The sequence below is a fragment of the Salvia hispanica genome, unplaced genomic scaffold (assembly GCF_023119035.1).
Source record: "Salvia hispanica cultivar TCC Black 2014 unplaced genomic scaffold, UniMelb_Shisp_WGS_1.0 HiC_scaffold_839, whole genome shotgun sequence".
In the NCBI taxonomy this organism is placed as follows: Eukaryota; Viridiplantae; Streptophyta; class Magnoliopsida; order Lamiales; family Lamiaceae; genus Salvia; species Salvia hispanica.
This window is the reverse complement of record NW_025952620.1, coordinates 20,647-44,841: the sequence shown is the minus strand read 5'-3', so window position 1 is coordinate 44,841 and position 24,195 is coordinate 20,647. Positions and strand designations below refer to the sequence as shown.

General features: G+C 37.9%; 1 protein-coding gene and 1 pseudogene across 1 annotated transcript; one reads left to right on the top strand and one right to left on the bottom strand.

The window, feature by feature from the left end:
- Nucleotides 1-333: 333 nt before the first annotated feature.
- On the bottom strand, nucleotides 334-11,089 carry LOC125200189 (annotated as a pseudogene).
- A 10,034-nt stretch (nucleotides 11,090-21,123) lies between these two features.
- On the top strand, nucleotides 21,124-23,828 carry LOC125200188. Its single transcript, XM_048097918.1, has 4 exons — nucleotides 21,124-21,426; nucleotides 22,650-22,973; nucleotides 23,296-23,424; nucleotides 23,502-23,828. Exons 1-4 carry the CDS (start codon nucleotides 21,124-21,126, stop codon nucleotides 23,658-23,660), a joined length of 915 nt encoding a protein of 304 aa, XP_047953875.1. The 3' UTR covers nucleotides 23,661-23,828.
- The last annotated feature ends 367 nt before the right edge of the window (nucleotides 23,829-24,195 follow it).

Genomic DNA, 24,195 nt, shown 5'->3' with positions numbered 1-24,195 from the left:
ACTTTTCGCTTCGTAGCAATATAATCACATTTAATACATTTTGATAGTTATAAATTCCACTCATCTGCTTTATTGCAATAATGCACAAAATGTCGCAGAAACCAAAATGAGATTATGCAACTTAGTAAAACATCTATGCAAAAGGACAACAGATAATATAAATATAGAAACTACTAAGCTTGCCATAATAATGGTAGAGGCCATGAATATGAAGAAACTATCAGAATTGAAGATATCATCACATTACAGATCATATTTGCATTTTTATCATATCATTTCATTTGAACAGAAAAAGAATCGAGCAATAATTGGAACTGCTACATAATTCAATTCTCATAAATGGCTAGGCCAGCGCCTTCCAGCGTCAGTTCTCATTCTCTTTACAGGATTCGCCCAGCCGACGGAGCCACCGCTGCTGTTCCCTTGTTGAGGAAAGGGGCCCCCAGCCATGTTGGCTCGAGCCAATATCTTTAGCGCCTGAGACTGACCCTGGACTCTTCATCACACGTCCAATGCCTGTAGGTGACAATGGACCTGCTGAACCGTTTCCAGACTTCGTACCCGATTTCTCCCTGTCTTTCCTCTTCTTTTGCAGATAACGAGATCTCCTGGGTGAGTGAAAGGCGACGCATCTGGTTGGCCAAGATCCCGACTGCTGCTGCTTCCGAGCCTCGAATCCTTGTGAGGCATCAAGTTCCTGGCTTTAGAACTCTCGACAGTGTGAATGGGTGTGCGGGTCTGTGTCTTAGGGAAAGGTATTTTCTGAATCCACGTCTTTGACTGATTTCTGGCGCTTCCCCTGAGCAGAAGGAAACTGTCGTGAAGATGGACCGGTGGCTGGCGTGGAAACAGGAGCAGTGAAAGACATGGAACTTCTGGCTTCTCGAAAGTCAGTATCTGAGAATGCTACCCCAATTATATCGAAAAAGAGGTCATGGACTTTCTTCGCCTCCGACCTCACCTGTTGCATTGTATCGTCAGTCCACATAACTAGTTTGTTAAAAATGCATAAATGGCGACAGATTTCATTCAAACTATTAAGGCAGTTTAATTACTCCTAGAAGCCTTTAATTTACATCACAGATTTCATGCGATGCAAATAATGATTCTGAAAAGAAACAATAAGGCGTAAAATATCACCTAGAATTTATCTAAGGCTTATTCCTATGCAGTTATACCAAAAAATGCAAGATTCAGAGATCACTTGGACAACTAGTACAGGGGGACAAAAAAGCAAAGTGATCTTGACACCAGCATGTTCACAAAAGCTCCCTATGGACTTATTAATGCTACTTTGTAACTATCAGGGTTGCTGCTGAGTCGAGTATGAACATGGACATTTCACGAAGAATATACAGACAGGGAAGGATTGGGAGAAGAACATCATACCTCATATGAAAAACCGAAATACTGCATGCTAGACTTCAACATAAGCTGCACGTCAGACACAAATCCCATGACTCCACTGTACTCAGATTTGTCAACACGGTTATGAATCTTTCTCAAATCCAAAAGGCAATCACCATCTCCACTGGCATAATCATTTCTTTTCCACAGCTCAGTTAGCTGTGGTATTATTTGATGACCTTCATAATCTATTCTTCTCTGGAGCTTGCTTATAACAGTCTTGCACTGTAACAAAATTATGTTAGAATAGATCTTAATTCAGAAACAGAAAGCAGGAAGGCAAAACAACATCAAAACTGAGTGTGTGTGTGTGCGGAGGGGCGAGAGAGGAATGTTGGATTAAAACTTGAATTAAAAAAACAGACTAAGCATTTGGTTTAACTTTACACAATAAACAAAGTGAAATCAAATTTCACATTTCCCACTCCATTTTGCCTGGATCAGAGTCATTGCTAATACACATATACGCAAGTATTTCTTTCTATTCAGTAAACGAGTAACATAATCAAATTGACTGATACAAACAAAAAGAGTAACAGAAGCATACCTTTCTCAGAACGACCTGGACATCTTAGGGCCACTAGTTTTAGGCCCTTCACAACTTTAGTGTCCAAGTTTTCTGTGAGATGTTCAGAGGAATCATATGCAACAGCAGGCCCATAGTTCACTCTCCCAGATCTAAGAGTACTTTGCACATTAGCTGTATTTCTCCTTGATGGTAGATTTCTTTTGTTCTTGGTAGATGAATCAATTTTCTCTGATTTATCAACTAGTATCTCCAAGAACTTTATGGACACGGTCATCACTTGCTTGAGTCTTGTATTTATTATCCATGTACTGGTAACATAGTAGGATCACCAGGACGAAGAAGATGACCTGTCACTGGGCTTCTCTTCAGCCTAACAGGCCGTGGGCGAAGCGAATACTCCGTTTCGTTTTATCTTGGGTTGCAAGACCTGTTCATCTTCACCTTCATCACGATCTTGGATCCAGCTACCAGAATGCTGCTGATTCATAGGAGAATCTCCAGATACAGCAATCTCACCTTCTTCTAATTCATCTGCCTGGAAAATAAAAACAGCATGTAAGATAACAATGTTGAGAATCAATAGCATTATACCAAATCATAAAGCAATTGTCAGACATACCAATTTCTTTGATTGGGAGCCGGACCTGCCATCTAATGCAGAAAGTGATCCAAACTTTTGAGAGGACACGGAAGGTGAGACCATGCGCATTAACTTCCTACTATGCGAAGAGGACCCAGAAGAGCCAGCTTCTTCAAGTATGCTATTGTTTCTGACGTTATCCAAAGCTCTTTGGTATTCATATCCATCAGCAGAAACAGGAGCATCTTCTTCTGATTGATCTTTATTACTCCAGGCGCTTCAGTGGATTCATCATCTTCAAACTCCCCAATGTCTCCATCATCTTCTTCTTGAACAGAATATTCATTTCTATCATTGGAGCTTGCGTCAGAAAATTCTCCATTTTCATCATCTAATTCAGTATAAACAGGAGTCTTTCCCTTAGGCCGCCCTCTCCTCCTCTCAGAAATCTCAGAAGCCACTTCAACAGGAGGTTGCATTCCACCATATACAGCATTCTTTGATGGCTTCTTTGATAAATTAGCAATGGTGTATTTACTTCTTGTGTATTAGCACGAAGCCAATCAGGGACCTGATCATATCGAGTCATGTCCTCTGCCCAGTCAAGTTCTTCATCCATTTGATCAAAGAGCTCCTACTTCTTCCTCACTCCAGCAATCATACGGTTTACCTCATGAAGAGAAGGAACGTCGTGAACTGTTTCTTGGTATCTTTCTTCATCATGCAACAGTGTTTCTAAAGTTAGTCGTCTCTCTTCATGTGTAGTCCTCTGGTCAAACCGCCCAGCATTTATAACTTCATCAGCCATGTCAATCTTATACTGCTGAATATTATTCGAATCAAGCTCTCAATTGAACCCACATACCGGTCCTTGCCAGCAAGGTCATCATCTGATCAACTACTCCACCACTCCTGAACTCGTCCTCTTTCTGATGACTGGATATTTTGCCGACCACAGCTTCCATGTAAATGACTTTCACCTCCCTCGTCTGCCCAATACGGTGAGCACGAGCAACAGCCTGTTCCTCATTTTTTGGGTTTGGATCCGGATCATATATAATCACTGTGTCAGCAGACTGAAGATTGAGACCCGTCCAGCAGCACGAATGCTAAGTAAGAAGATAAAACAATCAGTGCCTGGCCGATTAAACTCCACAATAGCACTTTCGCGGTCTTCCAAGCTAGTCGTCCCATCAATTCTTCTGAAAACAAGCCTTCGCCACTGCAAATATTCTTCCATTATATCAAGAAGTTTGGTCATGGTACTAAAGAGCAGTACCCTATGTCCCGTTCTCTGAAGCTTCATCAAAACTCTATCAAGAACCCACAATTTTCCACAAGACCTCACAAGAAAATCCTTTGAGAAGTCACTGAAATATGGGTAGTTTAGCAATGGATGGTTGCAAGTTTTCTTAGGTCCATGCATCTATTGTTTAAAGTTTTGTAAGTTTTAGCCTGATAATTTTGATTCTTCTGACACTTGCGATATTCATCTTCAGGGTCAACCCTAAGAGTACCAGTTGATTTAATCCAATCATAAATGGCACCCTGTATTGCAGACATTCGACATTTCAAAACAATCGAGACCTGCATTTTCAAATTTATTCAGAAACAATTTTGTAGCAATATGACATTAGAATAGTAACAACATACCTTTGGAGGAAGTGATCCTTCTACATCTTCAACACGCCGCCGAAGCATAAAAGGTTCTAATATTTGATGTAGTCTATGGATAATTATCACCTTCTTCTCTGTCTCGAGCCAGTCATCTTCATGTGCAGGCCCTTCTTTTGAAATGGTTGAGAGAACCAATCATGAAATGCTTTTCTATTATCAAAAACTTCTGGGAGCAGTAGGTTTAAAAGAGACCAAAGCTCTTTAAGATCATTCTGATAAAGTGCAAGAAAAGATTAATACAAGTTAGAAGATGTAAGAAACATGTTTCAGTTTTGTTGTGATAAAGGAGCTACAAGTTATGGCTGCTCTGAGCACCACTATAAGTATTTGATAACAACAAAAGTTGACTAGTACTCGCAGTCTCATCATAGTTGTATATGCTAATCTGCAGCAGATCAATCCTATAGATGCTACAGTAGAATGAGACTTATTGTCAACATAATGGAATTGAATCACACCCTTCTATCCCAAGTTAACACTTCATTTTCTTAAGGAATTTTCCAGATAAAATTTTCCTACCTAAGAATCCTAACAATATCAACTTAACTACTACTTTACGGTCAATACGGCAAAAGTAATCAAGAATATCACCCCTTCATCTTTTCTAAAACTCATGTCCAGTCAAAAAATAATACTTTCCCGATGAAGTATAACCAGAAAAGAATATATGGGCAGTTAAATAGAATATATTTGAATTAATTCAAAACTCAAGGAAATAACTTCTAGTCCACAAAACATATACCAATCATAACAAAATCATACCTGCAATGGTGTCCCTGTAAGAAGCAAACGCCTTTGGCAGCGATACCTATCAAGATCACGAGCTAATACTGACTCTCTGTCCTTCATCCGTTGTGCTTCATCAATTATAATATATTTCCAATCAATTTTTGAAAGTTTTGAACGATCATACATGATGAACTCATAGGTAGTTACAAGCACATTAAACTTCATGGCTAGCACTTCCTACACAGTAGATGAAACAAACAGAATTGATACCATAGAAGAATATTATGAAGTAAAGAGTTTAACTATGAAATTCTTCTCTTCTTACTTGAGAAAATAATTTCGCCCTTTGGTCTTTCCCACCAACATAATATATACAGGAAACACTCGGAAGCCAATTATGCAATTCACTCTAAGACAAAAACCAGAGATGTTAAAGTTAGATACTTATAAGAATTCAAACAGGTGCTACAATGAAACTCTTACCTTCCAGTTGACAAGCACAGCATTGGGAACAATAATAAGATGAGGGCCATAATTTCCTTTGAATTCCATTAAATGAGCAATCAAGGCCATCACCTGCATAAAAATTTGAGCAAAATCTCAAATATAAGCACAAATGAAATTTCACAAACACAAATAAGTAAAGCTGTTTGTTTAACGACATAAGGAAGTTTTAAGGGAAATAAATGAGATTCATGTATCTTGATTCAGGGAAAAAATTCAACTATTATAAATAATCCTCAACCAAAACGACCAAGAATGAGCCAATTTCAAGCTCGAAAAAATCCAAGACAAGCTTGACCCCGAAGTATTCAATCTTTTGTTTTTCTTTTCAGTATTGATGTTTGTCAGCCTCTTACAGAGCTCAAGTTCAAGTTCAATTAGTTTATATGCTTCCAAGCATGTCCACTTGTCCAGAAGTTCAAACTAAACGAAACTCAATTGGGTTTTTTCCATTTTGTATGCTAAAACTTAATAAACTCATTTCAGTCTAGAGCTTGAACTTGGTCATATGCTATAATGCTTCCGAGCCAAGCTCAAGCAAGCCTCATTTTAGTTACTAAATGGGTCATTCACAAACCCAACACAACTTAACTATAAAAGCTTGAAATGGAGCTTGAACCAAGCTTGAGCCTCCTGCAGTGCAGTCCTGCTCATCAGCTCAACTCAGCTCCTTTTCAGGTTATAAGCTTTCAAAACTCAGGTAATATCATGTGTAGGAGACATTGCAACTCTTTAGGCAAGGAGACCCAAACTTTTGAATAATATTAATCTAGAACTGTCTCACCTGCACAGTTTTGCCCAGACCCATCTCATCTGCTAAAATGCCATTTAATTTGTTATTGTATAATGATAGCATCCACTGCAAACCAACCTGCATAATTGAGTAAAACTAGGTCAATAACTACTGGAATGTGCAGAGAAACTAACACGTAGAGCTGATCAATTAAGGATCAATCACACAGTTCAAACTAAACCGGAACTAACAAGTTGATAGTCTCGTAGGGTTCCAGCTCGTAGCATTGAAGGCTGCCTTATGACCCTTTCATTCACAGCATGTGCCAGGTTGTAGTACCTGGTAGAAACCATGAAAAGGGGAAAAGAAGATTTTACACTAAAATCTAATTTAAGTATGACAGGAAAGATACAGACGAGAACACCCACATGGTCTGTCTAATATGTATATAGAAATATTAAGCATATTGTAATAATTCAGGATGAAATTAAAAATATTTGATCCAAAATTTCTCTAATGGCATCCATATATTATGAGAAATGAAATAAAAATAAGCTAGCTGTGGCATACTTGTTAACAGACTGACTATCTCTTGGTGCATTCATCTCAGAAAACCGGTTCCTTATCATGACTCTCTCTCGCACAGGCAGCAGCGGCTCTTACTTCTTCTTCCGAGAGACCCTTGTATCCAGAAAAGACATAAATGAGAAATACTGAAGTATCTGAAGCCACAAATTAGCAAATAAGAGACATAAATATAGGATAAAATACATTCATTACAGGAACATAGGGGCTAAAAGAAGACATTAAGAGATACAAGTCAATGAAAACACCAAATCCTATTGTCCTTGCTCTTCTGTAAGAAAGCATCATTTGTTCAATTATAACTGAAAGAACTTCGTAAAAAACCATTATGGAGTCAGAAAGGCATAGTGAAAACAGTGGTGTATTCTATACAAGATTGATGATGCTCATATTTTGGTAACATCTTCCCACTTTTCCAAAGATAATTAGTAAAGAAGTGTGAGAATTTCATTCTCATATACGAATAGACTGATGTGAACTGTCATATTTAAGCATCAGACATCTTGATTTCTTTATTTGAAACAATTTCTTAGAGAAACTTATCAAATTATGATCATTTGAGTTTACCTTAGCAATCACGAGCAGTTACTTTTTACTTGATGTTTTCGAATTGGAGATGATACTACATTGGTCCTTTCATATGCTTAGTACGGAAGAGCAGGGAGAGAAGAATAGAGAGAATACATGGGCACGTGCAGCGAGCTGCTGGCATGAGCTGCCTCCTCAACCTCCTGCTGATTTTTAGTGGCTGTTATTTTACTGCCCAATTTGTGAAGATACTCCTCAGTTTGACTTAAGAATGATGAGAGAACAGCGTATCTTTCTGCGGCCTCCCCAGGTACATTAGTCTGTTGTTCCAGAAGCATCTCTCTATATCTTTCCACATCATTATTTTTCAAGGCTTCCATCCTTTTATTACGGTCATCATCCTTCAGTTTGGAGAACTCCTCAACATCTTTTCATGATACTTATGACTCCCTATTCGGGCAGTTCGAGCATCACGGAAAGCCCAATGTGCCTCAGAAGCTTTTTGCGCCAATGGAAATGGATTTTAGTTGCTTCTCCCTAGTTGCCTTCTGATTGGCCTGTGATTGCCTGTTAAGATCCTGCGCTGACGTTCACAAAGTCGAGCAATTTCCGATATGGTCTATCAGGCATAGCCATTATTTCCTGTTGTTGTTGCTCAATCTCATCCCTCAAGCGTGCCTGGCACTCAGCAAGCTGAAGTTTTTTGACTCAATTTGTAGCCGAGTAACAAGATCTGGTTTAATTCTCTTCCTCTCTAAGTTAACACCAAGTATTTCATCAATTTTCCCAATTTTTTGCCCTTTTCCTTTTGTGAATCTCCCTCCTTCATCAGCAAAAAGATCTTTGATATCATAACCTAAAGTCAAGTTACTATTGTTGTTCATCATAGAGATCCAAGGGTCTCATGTTTTCTAGTGAAAATGGGAAATCAAATAACGGCCCATGATATTTTCGTGTTAAACCAGCATCCTTAGGTTGGGGTGTATTACTTGCTTGAATGGGTTTCTTGACCTGCACTGGATCTGAAGCACTTGACTGTGTTGCAATTCCTTTACCCCTGTCTACAAACATCATTTCTGACGGGGTGTTCGTTGCCGGTTCAGACTCCTGTTCGCTTTTCCCAGAACTACCAATATATTCGGCTTTTCCCCAAGGGGACCCAAAACCCTGCCCTTTGTGAAAAACAGAGTTCGTTCCGCAGTTTTCACACAGCCCACCATCTCCTGAACCTTCAGTTTTCATATTAACTCTCCAGCTACTGATTTTGCATCATGAGCCCCTTTCTCACTGAACTCCATTTTTTTTGGGTCTGCTCCTCTACAGTTTCACCAGATAATTTGTCCTTTCCAGCATTTGCAGGAGGTGAAACCCTGTTGCTTTGTAAATAAGTGGTGGAGGAGCAATTTGGAGGCCCACTGGCAAAGTTACATCGCCTTTCTGCTAAGAAAGTAAAGAAAAACGTGTGTCAGTGTAACTGCGTAAGTGTCCACGAAGAATCAGAGAGATATTGAACAGATATTCATATACAGATTTTTAAAAAAAATTCAGAGAAACCTATATGAAAATCATTTACAGATTTCTAACCTTCAGGGCCTAAATGAAATATCTGTGCAAGAACATGCAGCTGCTGCTTGGTGAAACCAGTGTGAATTGTCTAAACTCGAACTGGGTCCACCCTGGTGTTGATGGTTCCCCACATCACCTTCATTAGATGGAGTTGCAATTGAGGGACCAAGGGCTGTTCTTTTTGCGCCTGAGAAGATTCTGCTCGAAGTTTTTGAAAGAAAACTTAACCCCCTTCATTGGATTCCCTGGTGACTGTGAAGGCTGAATAGGGATTCCATGACCAAGAGGATTGCTGCCTAGGGGGAAAATGCTGCACAGAGAACTTTTGGGGAGAATGGTGCAGAATTGAGGTGGAGCTGCATTGGAATTCACACCAAATACTAGGTGAAACTGCCTGCCTACTTTAGAGGGCCCAGATTGTCCTGACACATCACTTGAGGAATTACCATGGGGAGCTTTCGTTTCCAACTGGCGGTGAGGTAACATGCTGTTTGTTGAAAGACCCAAAAGGCAAACCAGTACTATTTTCATTAGCTTTTGCTGAGCAATCCTAGACTGCATTAGTGGGATAAGCTGTGCAACCACATTTGCATTTCAGGGTGTGACAGATCAAAAACGCTAAAGAGCCAGTGCCTGCATTGACTGCATCTGTGCAGCCATAGCCATCTGATTGTTTGTCATGCTCATGATATTTTGCTGAGATTGTGGAGCTTGCATAGGTGCGGGTTTGGGATTCCCTGACCACCTAATGGAGGATAGTTCTTTTGGTATCACTTTTTGATCGAGAAAAGGGCGATGACTGTTATCTGAGTTTGTCACTCTGAGCAACCTGCTCAGGGGGTTTTTTGGAGGAGGAACCCGAGACTGATTTGCTCCTTGCATGGATATCAGCTCTTGCATTTTCATGTTTGCCATCCTCATTTTTTTGATCTTTGCCAAGAGAACCAAACACCCTGGTCTCACCTGCTGGGGATTGCATCCCCAATGAATTTCTGTTGGGTGCAAATCATCTGCATATAAGCTTGTTCCCGGATTCAACATTTGTAGCTCAACACCTTGACTTCTATTATGTTTTGATCCGGATTATTAGGGGAACCATGCTCTGGCCCAAATCAATGAACTTCCTGGGTGTTGAGGCAGCTGCAGGGAGCCAGATGGGCAGAAAAATTGCCCCCCCCGGGGGTCCATGTATCGTGCCAGCGGTCGCTAGAAGGGCATCTTTCCCCTTCAGGTCTCTTCATAAACTGTTGAGCCCTTGACTGGACATTCAAAGTTGGTCATATACATCTAGAATTTATGAAAAGCTATACAACAGAAACAAGTAAAGACAACGTGAAAAATTAACAACACATACTTACACAAAGATATAGGAAAAAAAAAACCTTTTTAAGTTAAAACTCTAGAGCATATAAAAGGCAATCTTGCAGCTTGAGAACATTGCAAGGAATGCCCATAAAAAGAACCAGTGCCCAAGAAGCTGAAAAGTTTAGCTTGACAAGACACTATAGAAGCATAAATTGCCAAACCAACAACAAATGCTTTTCCCCCTCAAGCAAAATTTTTTTAGTTCAACCCCTTTAAACCCGGGAAAGAAGTGGTAGAATTTTATAAATTTGGGGATGGGCACACAAAATGTCTTGGGTAGATAAATTGTGTAGTACTTAAAAATCAAAAAATCTTCGAAATAACTTTTTAAATTTCTCAGGTGTGCAAAAATCTTTGATTACTAAAAATTATAAGCCAATAAATATGTTTCATTTTCTTTCTTGGATAAGTGTCATCTAGTCTACGTTAATAAAATTTTATGAATACATCCAAAAGAGAAAAAGAATAAAACAAACTATAGGAAAAAAACCCCTTCTAAATACAAAACGAACCAATCAATTCTCGGGATCAATAGAAAAATCGTGACTAACAAAAAATGTCGGTAAACAGGGGGTGACACATAAATAAGTCGGTTTTGACTCGTCATCAAAGGGGAAAGAAAATTACTTCACGCATTTAAAAATTAAAACAAATTTAATGTAGCAGGGGAAGGATGGAAGAAAGAAGTACGCGGGTTTTCACCTGTCTCTGCTGTTGATGTTGCTGCTGCTGTCTCGCTGTTGATGCTGCTGCGCTGCCCTGCTGTTGCTGCTGATCAAATGCGGACCCCCGGGGGACGATGGGGACAGAGAAGCAGAGGCCCTGCGGCTTTGTCCGGCCATGGCCGCCCCCCTCCGCCCTGTTGGGCCCCACCACCGGATTGCATGCGAGAAATTCCCAAAAGCCCACGAAGAGAGGGCGCACCTCTAACAAAAAATACGTTTCACCCAACCCCCCCCCCTTCGAATGACGAAAAATCAAACACCGTTGTCTCGAAGCCATGCCTGTAGAGACAACAGATTCCCAGAACACACCCTTTAGCTCACAATTTCAGCAAACACCTTAGATCTTCCCCAAAGAGAAACCAAGAAAATCAAAAAAAAAAAAAATCAATTACTCGGGAACAGGTAAATGTCCTTTGCGGCAATTGAACCTTGCACGAAGACAAAACGCGTCGTGCTGAACCGATCCCAAAATTCAAATTACAACGCCTACGACCAAAGTCCCGCATTGAAACGCATCCTCACATATATTCTTCCGCCTAAAAACGCATCAAACCATTCTCTCATCCAGAAAACTTTGGGATATTTGGCGCGATATCGAAAAACCCCCGGGTCGATCGATGGGGCGATTTTCCCAATTTGCCGGAAATCTTTTTCTCCCCTTTAATTTCCCACTTTCCAATTTTACTTTGGGTTTTTAAGCCCAAGGGGATTTTTTTAAAATATTGTTTGGAGCTTCATGGGCTGAACGGGGGTATTATTGTAATTGGTCATATCTTTGGGTTATCCGCGTTAAATATGTTGATTATTAATCAAGACTCTGATCATGTGATTGTGAACATTTTTTATTTCTGCATTTCAATGTAAATGCAAAACATATCTATATTATGCAGTTTTTGTCTTATATAGTAAGTCACATTCTATAATTGAAGTTAAAGATAATTTAATCAAATTTTTTTTCGACAGTTTTTTTTTCAAAATTACCATACTATTTTGTGATATTGACATTAAAAATACCTATTTTTTTTGATTTATGAATTAATAAGTTTTTTTCTGAGTTTGAAAAAAAATTTATGTTCACTTTGTTTTTATTTTTCACATTGAAGTTTTGAACTATCTCTTCAATTTGACATGAAAAAAAAAAATGACAAACATTCATGTTTACTTTGTTTTGATTTTACACATTGAAGTTTTGAACTATTTTTCAATTTGACATGAAAAAAAAAAATTCCTCGCCAGAAAAAAAACAAAAAAATTTTGCCCTTTAGATATCCCCAAAAAAAAAGATGTTAAAAAGAAAATTTTAAAATTTCCCCTCATCTGAAATTACCCCTCCTTATTTCCTACCTTTTTCCTCCCCCCTCTTATTTTTTATACTTACTTTCCAAATTTTCCCCAACCATTAAAAGTTCCCTTTAAATCCGGGGGAAAAAAATTAAAAATGGGGGGAAGAAAGTTTTGGGGAAAAATTCCCATTTTTATATATTATTTTTAAATGAATGTGATGGGAAAGGGGGCTCTTTATCTTTATTAATTATCAAAGGGAAGCGGACCCAAAAAAGTCAAAATTGTGGGGTGAATAAATTAAATAAATAATATTTAAATAATTATTCTTAAAAATAAAATATAAAAATATAAATAATTATATTAAAAATATGTATTTAAATTGAAATAGTATTATCATCTTAGAATTATAACGAACATATAATATGATTTAGTTGTTTGCTATGTTCAAAACTTGGTACTATTTCAAAATATATTTATTTTAGATTTATAATATACTGTTATTGTTATTTTTTATCATCATTATTATTATTTTAATTATTTTTTTGTTAACCTTTTTAGTATATCATCTAATTTTATTTGTTATTCTACCAATAAAATTATTATTATTTGTATTGTAATTAAAACATTAAAATAATGACTTACAATAATTAACTGTTTTTTATGTTTTAAATTTTAATAGGGTTAAATAAAATTAAAAAAGTAGTCCAAAATAAACTATTAAAATCCCTAAAAAATAATGTAAGAAATTACAAGAAAGTGTTTTATTTTACGTTTATGAAACTAGGCTAGAATCCCTAGTTACTTTCTAAAAGTAAGCGCCCCTCTTCTTCTCCGATCTCCCTCTTCTGCAATCTTTTTTTCAGATTATATTTTTATGTTCTGTATTTTGTAATCTACCACTCCTGTAATTCTCTTCCCTCTCTATTCATCTAATATTTTCTTAGCCTCCCAAATTTTCTTCCCATCGGTCTATCGTGGGGTCGAAGGCGTGGGTCGGCGAGCAAAATATGTTGTTTCCGTGGCACTTGTGGACCAGCGGTGGGGTCGGCCGACCCCACCCGACCCCACTTGGGTCCGTCACGGAATGGGACTCTTATTCGTGGACGGACAAAAATGAAAAAACGGACTCTTATTCGTGGACGGAGGAGTATATATATTAAAACCCGTCATTCACAATCTGTTTCATTTTTCAGTGACGAATGGAGTATTTAATTAGCGTAGACACTATTGATATTGACATGTTAAAAGTTGGCCAAATAGTACTCCCTCCAGTCCCATTGAAGATGACTCGTTTTTCTTTTTGTTGTCATCAATTAAGATGACTCATTACTAAAATTAAAACATCTTTTATCTCTACTTTATTCTCTCTCTCCTACTTTACTTTCTCCACTTAACACATAAAATAAAGTCGCATAAAATCTCGTGACGCCCAAGGAAGGGGTCATCTTCCTTGGGCAAGAGAAGACTCTATGTATCCCATACACTATTTGACCGGTTGGAAGGTAAGCAAGTAGCATGTGGTGTTCTGTGCACAAACTATCGTTTGAAAACCTATCATTTCACCCGCTAGACGATGAGCAAGTCGCAACAAAAGGCGGAGGGAATTATTGTTTAAAACTCTAGGCAGATGGCAATGTGGTTAAACGCTCCAATGCTACGTCTAGCGGTGATAACGATCTTGTTACTCTCTCGTATGTTGATGACTAAGGTTGTTGTTTTGGCGTAGGTCGACACCATGAAGAAATGGTGCATCGTTAGCATCGAAGTTGTTTGTTGTTGAACACAGATAGGGTTCAAGCAACAAGTTTCTTACGGGATTCTAACCTAGCGGTAGGTCTTCAACGGTACAAACAACGACATTGCGATCAGCCTCATGTGACTTGTGAGTTGTGAGACATTGTGCAATTTGGTGTGCCTCGTGTATATTTTTGACGAGGCGACATGTTTTCAACCTTGGATTTTGTAGGTCAGAAGCAACACGACTATCGGATGTCATTTGACAAGCAAGACAGTGTAATACAAGAAAATCATAGTCTTAAAATAAACTAACCAAAAATTAATTAAAACCAAAAAATGATGTCTTCGTTGAGTTTGGAACGATACCATTTTTCGTACATGGGACGAGGAGTGACGTAGGCAATTTCCGACCTCCACATCATCTTAAATTTATGGGATTTTAATTGTGTTAGAATAAAATAATCAAAGTTGTTGTATTGTTATGTTATTTTAATAAGTTTATGTGCATTTCATTAATTATGTAAAAGTTTTATCATAATAGAATTTCATGTATAATATGATTATGTCGTCAACCACTGCAATTATTAAATATCCCCATTTAAAATCTTTTTTGGGGAAAAATGTACCATTTGTAATTAGGAGTAAGTATTTTGCTTGGTAACAAATGTTTAGACGAAATCTGAATATATCTACAGATTCGATTTTGAGTCTTGTAATTGATAAATACTATGGTTTATAGTACGGATTTGATACAATTGTGAAGTTATTAATGTACATTTATGCGTACTAAAAATCACTGATAATAGGTAAATAATTAATACTCCGTACACGTTCTTCCGAATTGTGTAGAGATTATTTTCTATGAGTTATTAATTACAATTTCAATTATATAACGATTCTCATCTCATAGTCTTATGATTCCATAACTAAAAGTGAATTTATCAAAATTGACTGTTTATAATAAATAAAAAAAAAGAATCTTACTATAAAAATTTATAGTTATCGCAATCAAAAGTGATTGTTGTTATTAGTCAATAAAAGTTACTCAGATGCAAGACGATGGCCTAGGTATCCACGAATTTTTTTTATTATTATTATTATCTTGGTATCTCACTCTCAGTACTTTGTCCAATAACTGTAGTTAATAGTAATAACAAAAATAACATAAAAGTTAATAAATAATTAAATCCATTACATACACAATATTCTAGCAATTTAAAACATGAGCCTTTAGAACATCCTCATCCGGCTCTTAGCTAAGAGCACGGAGTGTACCGACCCACTTTTATTTATGTCCTATAAGAGCATAACCGTGACACCCACATCGCGCTAGCTAGGACAACTCAAGGTCCCACCATTCATTATTTAATTTAAATACTTCAATTACTAAAAACATTTCTACGTTATAAAAATACATTAAAAAATAAAAATTACATAATTAAAATCCTAAAAAATAAAATGTACATAATTAAAATAAAATTACAATTAAAATCCTATAAAATAAAAAATACATAATTAAAATCCTATGAATTAAAAATTACACACGTGGAAGACTAGTCCTCTATCCCCAATGCCTCTTGAGACCGGATCATTCTCTCATGTGTTGCAAGTTGCTCAGGAGTCATCTAAGACGTATCGTTCATATAGAGTTGACCAAGAGGTCCACAACGAGTTGTTCGGGGTGGAGACACAAAGGGAGCGGGAGGCGGGAGCGGGGCGGGACGGATGGAGTCGGGCACGACGGCGGGTGGCCATCGCCTTCCCTGCGGCGCGGGAAGCGCTCGGGCCGGCGTCGAGGCACCTGCATTGTTCCAAGAAGCGGTAGCCACATCATCGGAGCGCCGTCGGATAGGCTACCGACCTCGACCGTTGCTAGAGGAGCTGGAGGAGGATGCTACTTGCCGCCCTATACTTCGGATGAAGGCACCCCTCCGCCAACAAGCGAGGTACTTGAACGCTTTGAACTCCAAGCTTTGTTAGGTCGTCAAGGCGCGACGATGATGTCGAGCTCGTTCTTTCCTCCGCCGCCGCTTTCGTTGGAAGTACCCCGGAACTTACCATTGTCTCGTTACATCGAAGATGCAATTCGCACCATACTATCATTGCGATAGATGGTTCCCATCGGGGTTTTATTGTAAAGGCGAGTGATGCGCCACCAATCGTTTCTCCGGTTTGGTTTGTGCACGTCGGATCTTCGAGCACCAAGTAGGCTTTGAACATCGCCATCATCTCACCGGAGTGTACGGGTGCGGGTGCCACGAGTAGGAGGAGTAGGAGTAGGAATAGAAGCTAGGAGTAGGAGTAGAGCGCTGCTCCTCCCGATCCGGGTTGGGTGCCCACTCGACCCGGAGGCATTTTGATAGATCACCGGGTAAGGCGGTAGCCACCGCAACTGCGAACCTGGGTTTGAGAGGGGCCGTAAATTGCCTTCCGGACTAGGGAATGAGTCGGAGTTGAACATCGTGGTTCCAACCGCGTGCCGAGGGTGATCGTCGACCGAACATTGTGTAGTGTAGTGTGGTGGGAATTTAGATGAGAGAATATGAGAAAAAAGATGAGAGAATGTAGATGATAGAATAGATGATAATGTGATTTTTTTTTGTTGAAGTGGGGGTATTTATAGATGAAAATGTGAATTTTGGAGAAAAATTTAAAAAATAAATTAAAAGTGGATAGAAAACGGATATAATTTTTTGGAAAGTGGAAAAATATATTTTTTATTTAAAAACTTTTTAAAATTAATTTCAAAATTTAAAAAAAAATTAAAAAAAATTGAATATCCCAAACGCTATGCGTTGGCGAATGAAACGCCTCGTGTCTTGCTCGCGCACGGACGATGCTCTTAGCTAAGAGTCGCGATGTCGCCCCAGACGAACTGGACTCAACGGCGACGAGCTCGTCCTTACTGGCTACTGGACGAGACGGACGCCGTTTTTCAACACCGCTATCGGATGCTCTTAGACAAACATGATGATTTAGACCAAAATCGAGAAAATGCTCACAGTACAATAAAACTCTAACACCTTCAAAATTTAACAACTCTATCATTTCTTTTGCAATTTTTTTCAGTAATTCTAAATGTTTAAGACTTCGTAGTTAACAATAAAATATTTTTGACTGAAATTGCAAAATGCTCATATGTTTAAAATCAAAATGGACCTTAGTTTTATGTTTACATGTTTAACTAGTAGTGTTTAATTTACTAATTGAGTCAAAACCGTTTTGATCGTCAAATTTAACAATATCATAATTTTTAAGACAAAAAATGGAACAATTCATAATTTAAGGATCCGAAGCTATCAAACTTAATATTCTAACCCAAATTTATGAAACGTCATATGTTTAAAATTTAAAACATTACTCTAAATTAAAATAAATTTGTTGTATTCGTGAAGTATGCCAAGAGTTTTAGAGTTTTACTTAGTCTCAATATCATTATAATCTACATCTCTTTTGTTTTTCACTTATTTATTTGAATATTGAAAATGTTGCAATAAAACTTAATGCACCAAAATCATTTTTTTTCGGTGCGGCCCATTGTTATAATATGGATCTCCCAACACATGTTTAAAACCCTTTTGATTTTTTTTAAATAAAGTATATTAAAATGAGGTATGGGTTTTTTTGATCATGCACATATGTAGAAATTATCTTGGGATTGTTGTTTGATTTATTTATTGGGAGGGGAAGTATTGGAACATCCCCAAAAAAAAAGGTAAAAAAAAGGGAAAGTTAATATTATCATTTGAAAGGTAGGGTCATGATAATCTATAAACCCTAAGATACAAACTATAAAACTCTAACCCCTCCCCACATTATAAGTAATCGGTTAAATATCATTGGGCTTATGAAATGTCAATATATCCATAACTAATCAAAAAAGGTAATTTGGAGCAAATGTAATCTGAAATCATTAATTGGTATGATTATAGATCGTTAATTCCATTGTTTCAACCCTCATTAATTCGTCTCTCTTCCTCGATTCCATCTTTTCTTGCAACACGAGACGTCTTTTCTCTTAAATCAATCGACCCCAAATCAATGCGACATTCTGTCCCGGGGGAACTTTTCATCTACGGGATCATATTTTTCAGGCAAAAGGAGGGGGCTCGGCGTCGGCGAAGGTGGTTCCCCCGGAAAAAAAGTTTTAACGTTTTGACTTTTTTTTCGGTTTTTTTTTTTTTCCCGACAAAAACTATTCTTTGTCTTTTTTGACATTTATTTCTTTTTTTTTTTTGGGGAAAAAATCACATGATGAGTGGCCTCATTTTTAGAAACCCCAAAAAAATTTTTGGGGGATTTCCATTTTATATTTAATTCCTATTTTTTTTTCGACATTATGATTCTCGATTATTTTTGTTGTAACATTATGAAATTTTAGACATTCTCGGTGTTTTTTTTGTTGACATTTTGATATTAATAGTTGATTTTGTGTTGCATTATGATTCTCGGTTGATTTTGTGTTGTTGACATTATGAATTGTAGACCTTCCGGTGATTTTGTGTTCTTGACATTTTGTTATTAAAGGTTGATTTTGTATTGCTGACATTATGAATTGTATAAGAGCTTTTGTTGACATTAACAAGAAAGGGAAACCCCTTATGATTTTTTTTTTGCTTATGTTTGTGAATTATTGTAGCACCGTCTGGAATTCTGATTGTACATACGATAGATCATCATCGAAGAATGTCATCACTTAATGTCATGCGAGATTGTCAGAATATCATCGCAAACTATATCGGATAAAACACATTCTTGGCGGTGGAAATATTGAATGTTGGATACATTGACATTGTATGATGATGACATTGACATTGAATGATGTTGAAAAATTGAAACTTGAGCTGACATTGTATGATGCATTGACATTGACATCGCAAACTATATCGGATAAAACACATTGTTGGCATATTATGTATATGTATAGAGCATCAAAAATCTACATTTAAATAGGATTCATCAACCATTTTGAAATATAACCTAATGCTCATGTCTTCTACTCTACCTACTACTCGGGTCAAGCACAACAACTTCTACACTAGATATTCAACAATTTTTTCACCAAAAAATCGTGGAAATTGATATGAATTAGCAAGAAAAATACCTGAGCTTTGTAAGCCATTTCCATTTCAACACAGACGTTGAAGTTGATTTATGCGCGGATAAGATTTGGGATATGAATTTCAACATGAGATTGAAGTTGATATCGCAATGTTGAATAATTAAAATATATTATATTTTATGGCTGAATGAGTAATGTAATCTCTTTCCAAAAAAGATAATAATGGTAGTTTGGGAGAGTGGAGATAAATTATGGCCTCGTCATTGACTTATCACACCTAGAGACGGTTACAAACAGTTCGGTTATAATTATACCAGTTGAGTGAAATGAGGATGTGTATATGACCACAAATAACGATTTTCCATATACACTCCCGTTGACATAAATTGTACTACCCGGTGATATCGAATTTGTAACCACCTAACAGCCGTAGATTAGTTACAATGATGGTGTGTGATTAAAGTTTGTAGTTTGTATTATAGATGAGAGTTTGTATTTGATCACACCTCCGGTATTATATATTTTTTCATTTTGAAAAAGGTATCTTTTCTTCCATCAATGCGGATACCATATTTGCATTCTTTTCATGAAAAAACATTCTTCAGGGAAAAGGTATTCGAGAATGTATTACACTTTATATATTTTTAATGCATTTTTTACTATTATTTTATTTTTTAAAAATAATTTAACTTTCCATATACCTTTTTCCTTTGGAATATGTTACTTTTTAGAAAGGGTACATTTTACTTTTTAAGAAGGTATACATGATATATCTTTTCTATATACCTTCTCTCCTTTGAGATGCTAGTACTCTCATGTCACCGAAGATGATCCACTTTATTTTTTAGTTAATCCTCTGTAGAAGATGATCAATTCTTAAAAGTAGAAATCACTTTATGTCTACTTTATTCATTTTTCTTATTTTATTAAACTCTTATAACAAATAAAATTATATAAAATTTCGTCTTGCATTCAAAGAAGGACCTCTTCCTAGAATGGAGGGAGTACTACTATTTTACGCATAACTATTTTTTGTGCAACTCAATTTGTATTTATAAAATTCTACTATATGACAGTAAAATTAGAGACACTCGAATACACATCACAGTTTACCTATTAGAAAGACAAAAATCTCTTTCATTTTCCAAAATACACTCGATTAGGTTGTTACAAACTTCAATCTATTTTTAAACAATAAATAATGCTGAAAATATATGTTATCCATCATTTCTCACGTCAATTTGTGTGGGAAAATAATTCTATCCGTTTAGGGATTCCTTCCTATCAAACACACATATAATTTATAGTACTACTCCATATATACATACTACGAAGATACAAACAGATAGAAATTTTTAAAAAAAAGTCAAACCAAATCAAATCAAATCAAATAAATTAAAAAAAATAAAAAAAATATAATTAATTTACTAAAAAAAAAAATATACCCAAATTCATACTTTCCATCCAAAAAAATTCATAAATGTCATCAACTCATAAACACACGAATAAGAATCCCGCAGCGCCCGTCGGACTATCTGCTAGACGAGCGGCACAAACCCCGGCGTTGGGCCCCCGTCCGTCTGGGCAGCGAGTTTTCCGACCCCCAAGGGTCCCGGCAGGGGAAGTTCAGGTCCAGACCCCCGGGCTGGTGGCGTGACCCCCCCCCACCCGCGAGTTCGGATTATGACGCATAATTAAATTTTTTTTTAAAAAAATCAGATTTTAAAAAAAAAAAAAATTAAAATTAAAAAAAAAAACGGTAATTTTTTAAATTTTTTAATTTTTTTTTTTTATATATTTCTATATATACTTTTCTCCATTCCCCAAAATTCACACAAACACACATTTATCCTCTCATCTCTCTTTCTTTCCTCTCCAACCCTTTTTAATAAAATCTTTCCCTTTTTTTTTTTCTTCCCCAAAATTTAATCAATTAGGGCCATTTGAGCAAATCGGAATAATGGAAGAATGCTGAACAAAACGTAGGGAGGAGGAACCCCGGCCCGTCTGGAACCCCCGGACATACATCCCCGAAACCGGGAGGAAACGCGGGGTTGGGAAACTGTTTCCCGTCGAACCCGGGGGGGGAATTTCTATTGTCCCCTTTTCCGTATGTCACGCCCCCTTTTTGCATATGCGAATACATTGGGGGCCCGGGAAGAGTTCTTGGAGAAGGGTTGGGGCCCGGTGGCCGCCCCGCCACACGCGCTCCGAAATGCTCGGCACCGCCCTTTGTTTGGGAAAAACGGGGATGCGTTCGCAAATTTCGCACGCGGAGAATCCGGGGCGATTTTGTTTGTTGAACCGCAAGGCGCGGGCGCCTTCTGCAATTTCAAGAACCCAACCACCCAGTTGCTTTTCCGTTTTCCCGCCGGGACGGGTTCCCGGGATGCCGGGAGTTCGTTGCATGCATTGGCAATGGAAGAACCCCGTGGCGTTGAAGGGGGCATACGGGCCCCAAAAGGCCCCCCCCCGTTATACTGAGGCCGTCGCCCTACGGCTATGGTTTGGCATCGTATTTTTGGGGGCCCGGCCGAACAACGACATCAACGTGCTCAACAACTCCGACCTCTTCCCCAAGTTCGAATGTGGCCATCAACCGCGCTAACAATCCCCGGATAAAAAGGGGTCTATCTTGCCGCGGCATCTTCCCGTGGCCAACCTTTGAAGCGTTCAAAGGCCCCGGAAAGCCGGGGTCTTTTTTCGCGGGAAGAAATCGCCCAAAGGGTGGGAAAGCGTTCGGGGTTCTCCCCAACTCATTGGGTTTTTTTCGCCCGGCTCGAGGTGGTTTATAGAGAATATTCGAATCATTTTCGTGCATAATCTTGCACAACATGATTTGCCAAAAGACTGAGCGGGGGAAATTGTTGACCGAAACCCCCGGGGGGCCCCCAAAATCCCCTCCGGGAAAAGATCCGTCTTTTCAAGAGCGGGTTTCATTGGGCGGACCGTGATTCTCCCCCCACCCCCCGGGGGGGGATCAATGGGCACTTTGGGCAAAATTTTTCTTTAGATGATCGTAAGAAACTCCTTCCCTTTTTTTGCCTCCATTTTTTTTATTTGAGTTTAAGTGTGCAATTTATAATTTCTAGTTTTTTAATTATGTCTTTTTTTTTTTTTTATTATTTTAAATTGTAAATTTTTTTTTATTTATAATGAAGTGTGTTTTTTAATTAATTTTTGGGAAATTTAAAAAAAAAAAATGAAAAAGAATGAATAGTTAAGAGATGGAAGAGATGGGGGGTTCGGTGTTTTATTAAAAGATGTTTAAAAGCAAAGGGAAAAGAATAGGAAGAGATGAGACGGGTTTAAAAGAGGGGTAAGAGAAACTTTGGAAAACCAAAAAGGGTAGAGCCTCCAAAAAAATTTTGAAACACCTATACAAGTTGATAGTTTGAAAAAAAGAAAACCTATGAATTTTTAAATAATTTATTATTGATTCCTTCTTTTTTAAATTTTCGAACTCGAGTGTGTATATTTCTTATACAGTAAATCTGAATTCATCAATCATGATCTTTGGCTTGCTCCAAGTGCCCTTAGCTCGTGCGCACCCTCAAGCAAAAAAACTAGCCATAAACCCGTAACCAAATTAACTCCAATTCCAATTCCCAAATTTCCCAAATTCCCAAAACCCCCAGAATGGGAAACCCCAACCGCCAAATTCCACCACCACCACCACCCCCCCCCCCACCCCCCCCTCTTCCTCTTTCCTCCTAGTCGCCGCTGGAAAATTCCAATTCTACAAATTTGCCGACGCAGCTCAGCGGAAGATCCACATTACGGACGATCTGGACGACGTCGTCGACGACGAAGAGGACGACGAGTGGAGAGAATGGGGCACGGTGAAGGCCCGACCCGACTTCGACCCGCCCCCCACCGACTTCACCAAGATGCAGGAGCAAAATATCAAGGGCCCTGTTTTCGGATTCGTTAAACTCCGACCCGGAAATCGTCGGACTTCGGTAATGACCTTTACTCAATTCGAATTCCCATTAAATTGTGGTGTTTAGCTTTACCTGCTTCCTCTCCTCTTTGATTAAATTTCCTAATTTGATAATGGAAAGAAAGAATGTGAGCACGTGCGGGATGAAGAATTCTTCTCCTAAAATGATAAGGCGTGGAATCTTAATTTATTAGGACGTTGGGGAGTTAAGGTGTTCTTTTTTAGTTTATTACATTTTTTTTTAGTAATACTGATTCATGAAATTGTATTTTGGATCCAGATTAGTATACTACTGCTATTTTACTATTTCTAAATTTTGTCTTATGCATCACATCTGAAAGGAGATGGTATCAGAAATAGCCATGAAATGGACCAAGGTGGCAAGAACCGGAGCAACTGAAGCCAGGTTCAGCACCGTTGATCTCAGCACACTAATGTTCACCATGCCCAAAGCTCTAAATGTTTTCGAGGTTTGTTCCCACAAATAGTTATCTATATACATATATCTTGCAAACCTGTTCATTCTCTTTATTGACCATCTTATTAGTTAAAGGAATACCTGTTGAGCCAACCAGAGGCTTATGAGATCAAGATAGGCGATCAGCTCTTCAGAAGACCTGGGGATCCTACGTTCGATGAAGTTTTTCGCAAGCTCCAGATGGAGAAGGCTGAAAGCTCTGATTCCACGCCCAACGACGAGCTTTAACAACAGAATTACTACTCTCTTACTAGATGACTGAATATTCTTGTATGACTCATTTCATCTTCACTTTCTTGTAAAATGTTTACATTTTCAATTGTACAACACTTTCCTCTATTTCTGTCAAAACTGCAGATATCTTAACGTGGTTAATAAACTGTTTCTATTCAGTGATGCATACATTTCTAAGTTTTTTGAGTATAACATGATATCTACACTTTGCACTGTCATCAAGAGTGTCATCGGGTATTACAGGGAGATGTAATCATACAATGAAGTGTTTCGAGAATTCTGTTCAATGAAGAGGTTAATGTGTTTGAATAACGAATTAGGAGACTAACCCCAAAGAAGATCAGATCACTTGAGCTTAATGCTGAAGTCTGACAGCTGAAGAAGTTCTTGCAGCCTCATCTCGCTCATTTGAGTGTTATAACCCTAATCCCCTGCTTCAATTACTTGAATTAGGAATCGAATAATGTCGTGGAAATCAAATAATCTCGCTCTTTTGAGTGTTATCAATCACCTAAATATAGGTTCCATT

What these genes read in the sequence shown, in the direction of transcription:
- LOC125200188 (XM_048097918.1), top strand. Translation starts at nt 21,124, where the DNA reads ATGTCACGCCCCCTTTTTGCATATGCGAATACATTGGGGGCCCGGGAA. An exon ending in GGAGTTCGTTGCATGCATTG is followed by an intron (nt 21,427 to 22,649) that starts GCAATGGAAGAA and finishes CAAAACCCCCAG; the next exon opens with AATGGGAAACCCCAACCGCC. An exon ending in CCGGAAATCGTCGGACTTCG is followed by an intron (nt 22,974 to 23,295) that starts GTAATGACCTTT and finishes CACATCTGAAAG; the next exon opens with GAGATGGTATCAGAAATAGC.